The 12,052-nt window shown below is 41.1% G+C and overlaps 1 protein-coding gene across 1 annotated transcript in view; it reads left to right on the top strand.

Moving 5' to 3' along the window:
- Positions 1-11,814, top strand: part of Dsc2 (desmocollin 2) — a 28,836-nt gene extending 17,022 nt beyond the window's left edge. Inside the window, exons 7-16 of the mRNA XM_051202022.1 lie at positions 12-178; positions 1,658-1,792; positions 2,045-2,230; positions 2,365-2,621; positions 2,747-2,889; positions 5,202-5,426; positions 8,278-8,514; positions 9,046-9,170; positions 10,450-10,707; positions 11,560-11,814. Of these exons, the coding sequence (XP_051057979.1) occupies positions 12-178; positions 1,658-1,792; positions 2,045-2,230; positions 2,365-2,621; positions 2,747-2,889; positions 5,202-5,426; positions 8,278-8,514; positions 9,046-9,170; positions 10,450-10,707; positions 11,560-11,757 (1,931 nt within the window). The 3' untranslated portion in view covers positions 11,758-11,814. The remainder of the gene's footprint in view (positions 1-11; positions 179-1,657; positions 1,793-2,044; positions 2,231-2,364; positions 2,622-2,746; positions 2,890-5,201; positions 5,427-8,277; positions 8,515-9,045; positions 9,171-10,449; positions 10,708-11,559) is intronic.
- Positions 11,815-12,052: the final 238 nt, after the last annotated feature.

Raw genomic sequence — 12,052 nt, 5'->3', positions numbered from 1 at the left:
TTTCTTTGCAGGCTCTGTCGTGGGGGAGGTCTGTGCGACTGACAACGATGAGCCCGATACAATGCACACTCGGCTGAGGTACTCCATCCTGGAGCAGTGGCCTTCTCCACCCACCTTGTTTTCTATGCATCCCACTACTGGGGTGATCACCACCACGTCATCCCAGCTGGACAGAGAGGTAACAAATGCCAGCAGAAAAGCTGGATTAGAGCGAGGCTTTTTAAGAGCACGCCGCCTCAGTTGGGCAGAGTGGTGGCAAGTGTTATCGGATTAATATGGCTACTTAAGGACACAGATACATTATCCCTAATCAGAAATAGCTCAAGGTGGAAAGGCTCCAAATAGGAACTTTTCTGAGCACTGATTTGATGTCACAGACAAACCATTCATCACCCAAACTCATGGAGAGGTTTTAGTCAAAAAGCACAGGCATGCTAAAAATATGGTGTAAAATTTCCTTGGAGCTTTGTGTATCAGGCATGAATGTAACACAATTTTGTGTCTCAATATGGGCCTGACACTGAGATTTTCTGTGCTGTGGATTCAAGTATTCTAAAAATCATGAATATTTGAAACACTTCTGGTCTCCAGACCCTTTAGATGAGGGATGCTCATGCCTGCCTGTCTCTGAGCATCACATGTGTGTGTTTCTGGGAAGTAAGATTGGTTCCCGACTTTAGGAAATGTATGGTTTTTACTATACCGATGAAGGTCGGTAAGTGGTTACTTAATGACATACTTACTTAGAACATTGAGGTTATTCTTTCCTGAAATTTATCTCTTTATGAAATCACATTTTTCATAGAAGTGTATTTGTAGCATTAAATAGGGAAGTGTCAAAAAAAAAAAAAGAGTGGACCTTCTCAAGATGGTAATTTTTTTGATCTCAGGATTCCAGTTTTTAGCTGTTGCTCAGCCTTTTAAATATTGGAGTTTCTCTGTTGTCTGCAGATAACACAACTCAGCATTTTAGGATAATAAAAGCCTATGTCCTTGTTTTCTCATCATCTTACTGGTTTTGGTAAGTCTCGGTGCACTTTAATGCAAAGGAAACGTGCTGGCCTCCTGGCAGATAGCAGCATGAGGTTGGAAGTGTCCTTAGGTGAAGGCAGCTGTCATTGTAGCTGCAAACCTAAGTGGTTAGGCAGGAGAGGAGCACTGGGAAAGGGGTGTGTGAGTGACTTCAACATTAGCATTCTAGTGTTAACTAACGGGTAAAGACAGAAAAGAGGGAGAGAGGCAGAAATCATAGTATGAAGGAGGTTGAAAGGAGAAGAGCAGTCATTTAAGTTACAATACTTGTGAATATAAAAATGTACTTTGGATGGGACATACAACTTTTTTTTTTTTTTTTTTTTTTTTTACACTGCTATGCAATATCACATGTACTCATGACCACAGCGCTTCTCTCCCTTTTGGAAGTTGGTAAAGCTAACTGATGATAATATCTTCTGGGTGTTGACAGCACTTCCCATTTGACAAATGACTCAGTTGTCATATAGTGATTGCCATTACGAGAGCAAGGCACCTTTTCTAGATGTAAATGCTGTTAGCCCGTAACAACGTTCCCCTAAATTATGAGCTGCAGAGTAGAAGTCAGGGTTCTTCTTGTAAAGATGCTGCTCTTGTCTAACAGTTACATTTTCTTTGTTTTCAGTTAGTTGACAAATATCAGTTGAAAATAAAAGTACAGGATATGGATGGCCAGTATTTTGGTCTGCAGACAACAGCAACCTGCGTCATTACTATCGGAGATGCGAATGACAACTTGCCAACATTCACCCGCACTGTTGTAAGTGTGCGCTGTTTGGGAGAGAGAAGCACATGCCTTGGTGTCAGTTTTGAAGGGTGTGCATCTCTTTTTGTGCCCCACAGTTTGGCATGAGATGCTCACCGTGACACAACAATAGCTTGGGGTTAGAGTTTTAAGCATGAGAACAGAACAAGGTGCTTTGGAATTTGTAAGACTGAGGCTTGGAGATTTTTTTTTTTTTTTTTTTGGTGAAAGTTCATTAATGAAGCTTTATTCTTTTTATTTCTTTAGTATGTGGCAACAGTAGAAGAAAATACAGTTGATGTGGAAATCTTACGTCTTACTGTTCAGGATAAAGATTTAGCTAACTCTCCTAATTGGAGAGCGAATTACACCATTTTAAAGGGCAATGAAGATGGAAACTTTAAAATTGTAACAGATGCCAAAACCAACGAAGGCATTCTGTGTGTGGTTAAGGTAAGAATTAATTAGTAAATTAGGTATTTGTGGTTTGTAATACAGAATCGCAGGCAAAGATCTACTGCGAAACTATTCAGAACTTCACCAGTGTTTCAAGGGTTTGATCTGATTTTTCAACACATTTCCTGTAGCCTCTGAACTATGAAGAACGGCAGCAGGTGACCCTGCAAATTGGCGTAGCCAATGAAGCCCCGTACACTAGAGAGGCTAGTGCAAGGTCAGCCATGAGTACAGCCACAGTGACTGTCACCGTGAAAGATGTGGATGAGGGCCCTGAGTGTATCCCTTCAACACAAACTGTGCGGATTCGAGAAAATGTACCAGTTGGTACCGTAAACGATGGGTATAAGGCATACGACCCTGACAATAGACACAGCAGTGGTATAAGGTATTTGTAATGCTCTTGTTCCTTTCACATTTACAGCACTAGGAAAGTCCATACCTTCTTTCGTTATTGGCGTTATGATTTGGCTCATGGTCCTTCTTGCTGTGTTACTTCACCATGGTTAATAGGTACAGGAAGTTAAGTGACCCAAGAGGGTGGGTTGCTGTTAAAGAAGACTCAGGATCAATCTCCATTTCCCGAACCCTGGATCGAGAGGCTGAGACCGTCAGAAATGGCATCTATAATATTACAGTCCTTGCATTAGACACAGGTAAGAAATCAGATTTAAGACAGCTACTGCATCTTCAATTGTATGCATCCTCAGGTTTGAAGTCAGTGACATATTTTTTGTTTTAATCTCATGGTGCAAAGGATCAAACCCTGGTCTTCCAGGTACAAGCAAAACAGTCTGCTACCAAGTTACACCCCCAGCACAACAGCTTACCCTTCTTATCTTTTTAGACAGAGTCTCACTGTATATATAGCCCTGGCAAGCCTGAACTTCCCTATGCAGACTATTGGCTTTGAACTCTTAAGAGATATATTGCAATTCCTAGGTGCTGAGATTAAAGGTGTTTGTCATCTTGCCCAGCCTACCAAACATATATTTTTAAAACTGGTTCCATGTAGTCTCACTTTATCTTTTCCCAGTATATCATTCAGAGCAATTGATTAATAAGTTTTCTGTCATTTGTTAGCTCTTGTCAACTAATAGTATCTTTAGTGTTAGACTCAATTATAAGATGATGTGGTTTAAGATGGGGCCAATGAGATGGCTCTGCTGGTTAAGGTCCTTGCCCCCAAGCCTGATAACCTAAGTTTGATCCCCAGGTGAAATGAGAGAATGGACTTCTGAAAGTTGCGTATACAAAACCCATGTAGTGTGTAAAATGTAGTTTTGTTTGGGAATGGTACATGTTGACAATGGTATACTTGGGTGTTGGAGGCCTTCTTGAGTTACACTGTTTCCAAAGCAAACAAACAAACAAACAAACAACAAAAGAAAAAACTTTGGGGGAGAAAAAGGTGTAATTGAACTTTGTGTATTTGTAAAGTGAGCATGCAATTAAATAAACATAACTCATTATTCTCTAACTTCCAAAATTAAATTGTATAAGTGATTTTAAAAATGGCTTAAGTGTTACAACTGTCTCTGAATTAACTCAGATATTCTTGGCAGAGAATCTCCTACAATTTTGTTCCTTCACTGTTCCTTTCTCTTCTATAATATGTACTAGATGGTTTCTGCTGTTTGGTTTCTTCATAGATTTGATCATTTCTGTTTAATACATTGCCTTCTTCATGTCCTTGAAGATCTAAAATGTGCTCAAGTAGAGTGAATTGATCTTCCAACTGGTGACTTTGTTGTTTACATTAATGTTGCTCATGTGGGACCCATCCTAGCCTTGGTGGGGTATTCTGCTATGCTTTGCCTCTGATTTTTCTCCTCCTACTTCACTCTACCTTAACTGGCAGGCAGTTCTGTAGTGACCTGCACATCCATCTCTGTGGTTTGCGGTTCAGAATCAGTTCTTAACCTGGTGGTATGAGGCGCCCAGACCATGAGCCTGCTCTAGAATAACCAAGATCCAGCCACTGTGCCAGAAGGGCCTTGGCTAAGGCTCTGGTTGCTAGGCAAGCCTGGTTTCCATTTCCTGAGGTTGGCAGCTGTATGGGCCCCAGGCACCGGGTGGTACAATGTTCGTTTTTCCTTTTCTTTCATCTCTAGCATCCAAATCCTCCTGAATGGTAGAAAGAACCTAGTTTTGTGTTTCACTTTAGACTTCATAACCTCCCTGAACTCTTAATTGCTTCATCTTTGGATGTCCCAGACTTCCCAATACAGTGCCTTGTATAGAGTTATCAGGAAGATGTATATATGTATGAATGACAGTTCAGTTACACAAGGCACACCCTCAATCCTAAGTTCCGTTTACTTAATATATAGATGACAGGCTATTTATGAGACTACACCCATAATGATGATTTCTGCATTTGGAAATCTTCCTCCACCCTTGATCCATCTCCTGGAAGCATTTTCTGTTTGAATTTTCCAAATACAGATCTTGTGCAATCCAACTTCCCTGTTCTAAAACCTTAAGCATTGTCATTGTGTGTGCTGAACTCTAAGTTTGCTTCTCTAGCCTTCAAAGGTCCTTAGCTCTTGTCTGTGTCAGCTCCCACCTGCCACCTTCTCCCTCTTCTCCACTTCATAGGTATGTGTGACATGCTGTCCATACCCTTGAGTTGACCTGTACTTGAGAGTACTGTGTGACCCTACCCTACTCTCTCTTTGTCTCTTCAAAATCAACTAAAACTTCTCTGTCTAGAATTTTCCATGGCTAACGTAATGCTAGTGAATGGATGGAAATATCTCAGTAGCAGTTGTTATATGTATAATCCACTCGGAAGCAGTATGACTTTTCTTTTGGTATTCTCTGTGTCATCACTCATAGCAGAACTTGTTGCTGTAACTTATGCATTTTGTGATTAATAAATATAGATATTAATTTTCAGTGTGTGATTTTCTAGCCAAAAATAAAGGCATTAAAAAAAAATGTGTTCTTGTTGCTCTGTATCTAGATGGGAGAAGCTGTACCGGAACTCTGGGAATCATACTTGAAGATGTGAACGACAATGGCCCATTCATACCCAGGCAGACAGTGGTGATATGTAAGGCCACCAGGTCCTCTGCTGAGATTGTTGCAGTTGATCCCGATGAGCCAGTGAATGGCCCGCCATTTGATTTTAGCTTGGAGAGTTCTGATTCGGAAGTCCGGAGGATGTGGAGGCTCGTGAGGATTAATGGTGTGTGACTTCAAACATTGCCTTTCCCTTTTCAACACCAGGCTGCTCTCTCTCTCTCTCTCTCTCTCTCTCTCTCTCTCTCTCTCTCTCTCTCTCTGTCTGTCTGTCTGTCTGTCTCTCTCGCACTCTCTGGAAAGAAGAGAAAAATTCATTGTATGACATCCACTCCACTGTTTGCTGGTGATGACAGCAGGATCCCCTTATATATTCCCTAGATTTGCATTTGTATCCAAGCTCTCATCTGCATGATGTTTTATAAGCAGCTGGGTCAGTGAGCTCCTCCTTGCAGGGTATCTGTGTCTCTGATGGTGTTCACCACTCCACTGCTTTGCACTACCACCATGTTAACATGTCACTGCTTTGTCTAGGGTGTTTTGTTTTCTTTTTTGGTGGGGAGAATCTTCCTTGCTTTGGTTCCCCGTTGACCCATAGCCCAGAAGGGAGTGATGTATCCCAGAAGGGAGTGATGGTACAGGAATGGCTGAAGTTAAAGTGGCTTTTCTTCGCTGCCTCATGCATCACACCAACACCAGAACTTAATTCCTGTCTCCTATACATGCTGCCATGGACCTGAGGTCATGGCCTCATGGCTTTCTTAACTTAAGAACCTCAGTCACCTTTGGGTGACTTGAAACTTGAAAACACCAAATGTTTTAAAGCCCAGCTCTCAGTGGTCATGTCTCAATGTGCTGCTATGACAAACGAAAGCTAACAACAACAACATCAAAATGCAAGCAGAGCCTGGGATGAGGAAAGGAAAGCCAGGGCACAGCTTAGCAAGCCAGGGCACAGCTTAGCAAGCCAAGGCACAATCTGTAGACTGACAAGATTTACACATTTTAAAAACAATATTCACTTGTGTGTCTTGAGGAAGAGGAGAAAGATTTCTTTGGTTTTTTTGTTTGTTTGTTTGTTTTGTTTTTGTTTTTTTTTTTTTTTTTTTGAGACAGGGGTTTTCTATGTAGCTTTGTAGACCAGGCTGGCCTCGAACTCACAGAGATCCGCCTGCCTCTGTCTCTGTGTCCTGAGTACTGGGATTAAAGATGTGCGACACCACTGCCTGACTGAGGAGAGAAATTTTATTTGTTCTTCTTAATAAAAAATAGCTGTATTCTTGGATTTTGTCCTCCCTACTTGTTTGGGGTCAGAGTGTTTTAGTTTAAGTGGCTTTAAGAGAAAATCAAAAATTTCTCCTTGCTAACATTTTTGGCAGCAATGGTCTAGTCAGCGCCCATGTGTTATTTTGTCTCTGTGGCATAAGAACTGCCCTAAGGTTTTTGCACTTGGTGGGCGTGTGTTCTCCCACTGAGCTGTAACCCAGTGCCAGAATTTTGTTATTTTAAAAATACCCATTCTTGAAAGTACATGAAAGGTTGAGAAATGCCAGGGTAAGGAGAATGTTCCCAATAGAGGTCTTGGTGTTACATGGGCTTCATATCAAATGCCGGTCCAGTAGTTGTCACATAAATCTGACCACGGTATTTATTCTCTGGGAGCATTAGTTTACTCATGTGTAAGACTAGATTATTTCTATAAGTAAACAAGATAATGAAAGAAATAGAACATAGCTCACTCTTAGTTCAGTGTTTTGGCTCATGACTGTGTCTTATACAATACACTGAATTAATAACTGTGGATTCTATTGAAATTCCAGATTTGTGGTTTCTTGTCCTATGAAGCCACATTCACATTGGGGACTTCAACACTATACAGAAAATGAGCAGGCCACCCTGGGAAGTTAAGGAACAGAGCGATTATTCTGTGGCTTGTGGCAGTCTACAGTGAGAATCATATTCTTACCTGAAATCCTACCAGCATTTGATCTGGATATTTCCTGCTTTTGATCTAAAAAAAAAAAAAATCCATCAAAACAAAAGAGCAGCAAAACTTAAGTTGGTCCCAGTGTCCTCTAGACTTGAGTGTGCTTATGTTCCTGTGATGTGGTGTGTTCATGACCTGCCCATGAAGTAAATGTATTCCAAGTTGTCAGAGCCGGTTCTTGTTGATAAACCAAGTATCCATGTCCATTTGGCACAATTTATGAAAACAAATGAGAGGCACCAAGATTTCAGGTCTCTAACTCCTTGATGAGTCACACATGAATAGAAATCTATCGTAATGGGTTAATTGACTATATTAAAGGTAGGACAAAAGCTAACCTCTCATCACGTCTACTGGATATGGTAGGAAGGACTTGCTTATGGATGGATAAAATACTTTGTTACAAGAGCTAAAGGACTGTAATAAAGAGGCGGTGGTGTCAGTTAGTTGCCTCAGTGCTGTGACAAAAGAGAGGGTAGAGGGAGCTTGAGGAAGGGAAGGTTTATTCTGGCTCGTGGTTTGAGGGTTCAGTCACCATGGCGGAGAAGGCATGGATGGCTGCAGCGGCTCGAGGCAGCTGCTCACATTCCAACCACAGTCAGGAAGCAGCAAGGCTAGATGCTGATATTGTAGTCTTTTCCTCCTTAGTTTTTTTTTTAAAGTTCAGGACCCAAGCCCATAGCATGGTGCCACCCGCTTTCAGTGTGGGTCTTCCCTTATCACTTAAACGTGTCCCGGAATGCCCTCAGAGGCGTGCCTACAAGTGTGTCTCCTATGTGAGTTTCAATTCTTGTCAGGTTGGCTGTGGAGATTACCCATTGACAGCAGCTTTTGACTAACTGTAACCGCAGTGTGTTTGCAGTAGCTCTGGATCAGAGGCTTCAGATCAGCAACAGCTTCAGGATGGTAGCAATTATATTAATCCTCAAGTGTCAGTTTGTAGGGAAGTGGGTAGCTGTTTCGTAACTGGCCTTTTTGCTGAAGAGATGTTGGTGGCTTTTGTAACAGCTGGTTTTATTTTTTTATTCAGATACAGCAGCTCGTCTTTCCTATCAGAACGACCCTTCATTTGGATCCTACGTAGTTCCCATCCGAGTTACAGACAGGCTTGGTCTGTCCTCAGTCACTTCGCTGAATGTCATCATTTGTGACTGCATTACTGAAAGTGACTGCACAGTCCGCTCAGGAGAAAGGACCGGCTATGTAGGCATGAGACTTGGACCGTGGGCTATTCTTGCTATACTGTTGGGCATAGCCTTGCTGTTTTGTAAGTCTTTTCTTGAGTCTATCCCCAAAAATTTTAAGACATTCTTAGAATGAATGTTAATACTTATAGGCGGTGGTTTGGGCATAGACGTATTTCTGTTTAACAAATATAGTTAGCATGAGTATTTCGAATTTTTTAATATTTATCTATCTTATTTTGATGGGAATGTGCCCTGTGTGAAGGTCAGAGAACAATTTTCAGGAGTCTGATCTCTCCTTCCACCGTGGGACTCTGGAAGGGAACATAGGTCATCTGTTTTGGTGGCATACACCTTTTCCTCCTGAATTAACTCACCAGCTGGTGTACTTTGTGATTTCTCATAAATATACAGTTCACTTTAGACACATATGTGATAAGTGTTTGAAGCATATCTGCTAAGGGCACACATACTTTGACACAGGCAATCATATGTTCTTGAAAGGTGTTTGACACCCACCCTTTGATGTATGATTTATTCATGTCAGACACTGTAAACACAGTTTCACATTATGGATGAGAGACCTAAGGGAGCCCCTTTCTTTCTTTCTCCAGGTATCCTGTTTACATTAGTCTGTAGTGTTTCCCAGGCAACAAAACATCAGAAAGTTCTTCCTGATGACTTAGCGCAGCAGAACCTAATTGTATCAAACACGGAGGCTCCTGGAGATGACAAAGTTGTAAGTCACCCACCTGTCTTTTTGAAACCAAGTACAGAGGATGATTTAGTCTGTATTATGTATATTACATGTTCCTTCTAAAACCAGTATTTTTTTCCCCCTAAACAAATTTCTTTTGGTGTCTGGCAACTTAGCAGCAAATGTCATCCATCCCCGGGAATCAATACAATGCACATGGTTCCCACAGATGTGTGGCATTTCAATTTGGCCATGTAGTGCTTCTTAATATTAAAAAAATCTTTTAGTACGCGTTTTTTTTTTCTGTTACATGTGTCTCAAGGCTTCAATGTTAGGCCTGTAAGTTTTTTTTTTTTTTTTTTTTTTTTTTTTGTAATCTATCTAAACTGCTATTTAATATGTTAAAATATTTTATTTAATTACTCACAGATCATAAGTATGATTGTGTTTTTTTTTTAAACCTGGCGCTAGCAATAAAATCTCTACAGACTTTGATGATGGTGGGAAAAGGTTTATGGGAGTCTTCCTGCCTGTAATGTGGTTTTGCAATGAGCCTGAGGCAGGTAGTCTGAAGTAGCACACAAACAAGGGACTGCCCAATGGCTCTGATTCCCTAGCCCAATATGTGAAGGAAAAACAAGTAAATATTTTCCAAAAAGCACATTGATGGCCAAAGCAGGAAAGATCTAGAAGCACAAACAAACAAATAACACCAGACCACATCTGAGAAAAAGACATTGGGGGAAAAATATATTTCAGAGTGTAAGCACACAACCTTGAATAGGAGAGGCCAGTGTGCATTTCTGGTATTTTCCTTCTTGGTTTATTGTTTGATTCATGTAGACTGCAAGGATTACATGTTTATAGTCAACTTTTCTTTGTATTTGACTTGGAAGGAACTGAGGTCACTGTTGTCTGAGAAAGCTTGTCATTATTTCTTCATCTTCTCTTGCCGGATAAACGGGAATGGGGTTAGCTGAGAAAGCAAATCCCTGTGACACAGGAATGCTGCTTCCAAGGCATTTGGAAGTCCATAACGGAACATGTCCAACATGCTGAGGAGTGTCCAGCAAGCTCAGGAGGCTTTTTGATCTGCACCTGTAGTTTGTTTCTTGTGCTAGATATGACATCTAGTCCTGGGCACACACTAGAAGTACTCAGGGGTAAAAGGACAGATGGAAAGAACTGATCCAGTCCGTGTCTTTGGAAAGACTCCCTCGTAAAGCTGCCCTAAAGCCCAGGTGTCTTCTGCACCTGCTATTCCTCTTACTGTCTTTTCCTCCTCTCTACATTTAACTGATGCATGCCATTATCTTTTCAGTATTCCACAAATGGTTTCACAGCCCAAACCGTGGGAGCTTCTGGGCAGGCAGCCTTTGGCACCTTGGGAGCAGGAGTCAAAGGTGGAGGGCAAGAGACCATTGAGATGGTGAAAGGAGGGCACCAGACCTTGGAGTCCTGTGGGGCTGGCTGTCACCACCACACCCTGGACCCCTGCAGAGGAGGACACGTGGAGGTGGACAACTACAGATACACTTACTCCGAGTGGCACAATTTCACTCAGCCCCGACTCGGTGAAGTGAGTTTCTCAGCTGTTCTCCAAACTTACGGTGATGGTGATGTAATTTAAATGTTACAAAAGGCTCCAACTTAGTGTTTGTGTAGACTGCTACTTTTAGTGAATGGTGCCTATTGGCCTATTTTAGTGATTCTGCCTAGTGGAAAGTTACTGTTTGTAATTAATTCGGGTTTAATTATGTTCAGATTAATGTGGTCATTCACTTTCCTGTATATTTTATTTAATTTTGTTACTCTTTTTGTTGTTACGCTTTGGTGTTTTGAGACATGATTTCTCTGTGTTGCCCTGGTTGTCCTGGAACTTGCTCTGTAGATCAGGCTGGCATTAAACTCAGATCTGCCTTCTCTGCCTCCTGAGTGCTGGGATTAAAGGCGTGCACTATCACTGCCCAGTAGCCTTTATTACTATTTAAGGAAATAATTTTGTGGTACGATTTTGCATCTGACAAATTTTGTTTTAGTAACTCAAAGTCTAGCCCAAGCCAATACCATTATGTGCCATCACTTTGCTCTTCAGAAAGAATGGCGCTCACATCAATTTGGGTCCTGTTTACTGAGTGTGTTTTCACTTTGCTCATTATTTAGAAAGAGGGAAGCAATGGCCACTTAAAATGAACACTTGGGTACTTAGCACCACTCCGAACTTATACAAGCATGCTAATACTGACTTTATGGTGTGATTTTATGATACAGACCAATCATGTGCATTTTCTACACATAGGAAACCATTAGAGGACACACTCTGATAAAAAATTAAACAGTGAAAGGTAAATCAAAGCAATTCTTTTTCTGTAAATACATTTTGGTGCTTAAAATAATAAAAATAAAATATTTTGTGCTTTCTCCCCGACAGAAGGTGCAGTTGTGCCATGAGGATGGCAATCAAAATCTCGCTCAAGACTATGTCGTCTCTTACAACTATGAAGGAAGAGGCTCACCTGCTGGCTCCGTGGGTTGCTGTAGTGACCAACAGGAAGAAGATGGGCTTGAGTTTTTGAACCAGTTGGAACCTAAATTTAGGACATTAGCAGAAATATGTGCAAAGAGGTGAAGAACTTCTAACAGGGTAACAAAACTAATGGATTTTTTTTTTTTTTACTGGTCCCTCTCGATTTTGAATATAATCCAGGATTAAAAAAGGAAAAAACAAAGATGTTATAGTTGGAGCTCTCCCACAGCTTACCTTGGTCTGCAGAATCTCCTCGGAAATGCACATTTACAGAGAAACTTGGTGCATTTGTACTCTTGAACTTGAAAACCATTCTGCATGGGTTTTAAGTACTTTTTTTTTTTTTTAAGGAAATTTGCATTATTGTTTACATTAGGCATAGTGACATCAGCCTACT

Source organism: Phodopus roborovskii, unplaced genomic scaffold (genome assembly GCF_943737965.1).
Source record: "Phodopus roborovskii unplaced genomic scaffold, PHOROB, whole genome shotgun sequence".
Taxonomy (NCBI): Eukaryota; Metazoa; Chordata; class Mammalia; order Rodentia; family Cricetidae; genus Phodopus; species Phodopus roborovskii.
Note: the sequence above shows the minus strand (reverse complement) of the source record. Positions and strands in the feature narration are given on the sequence as shown.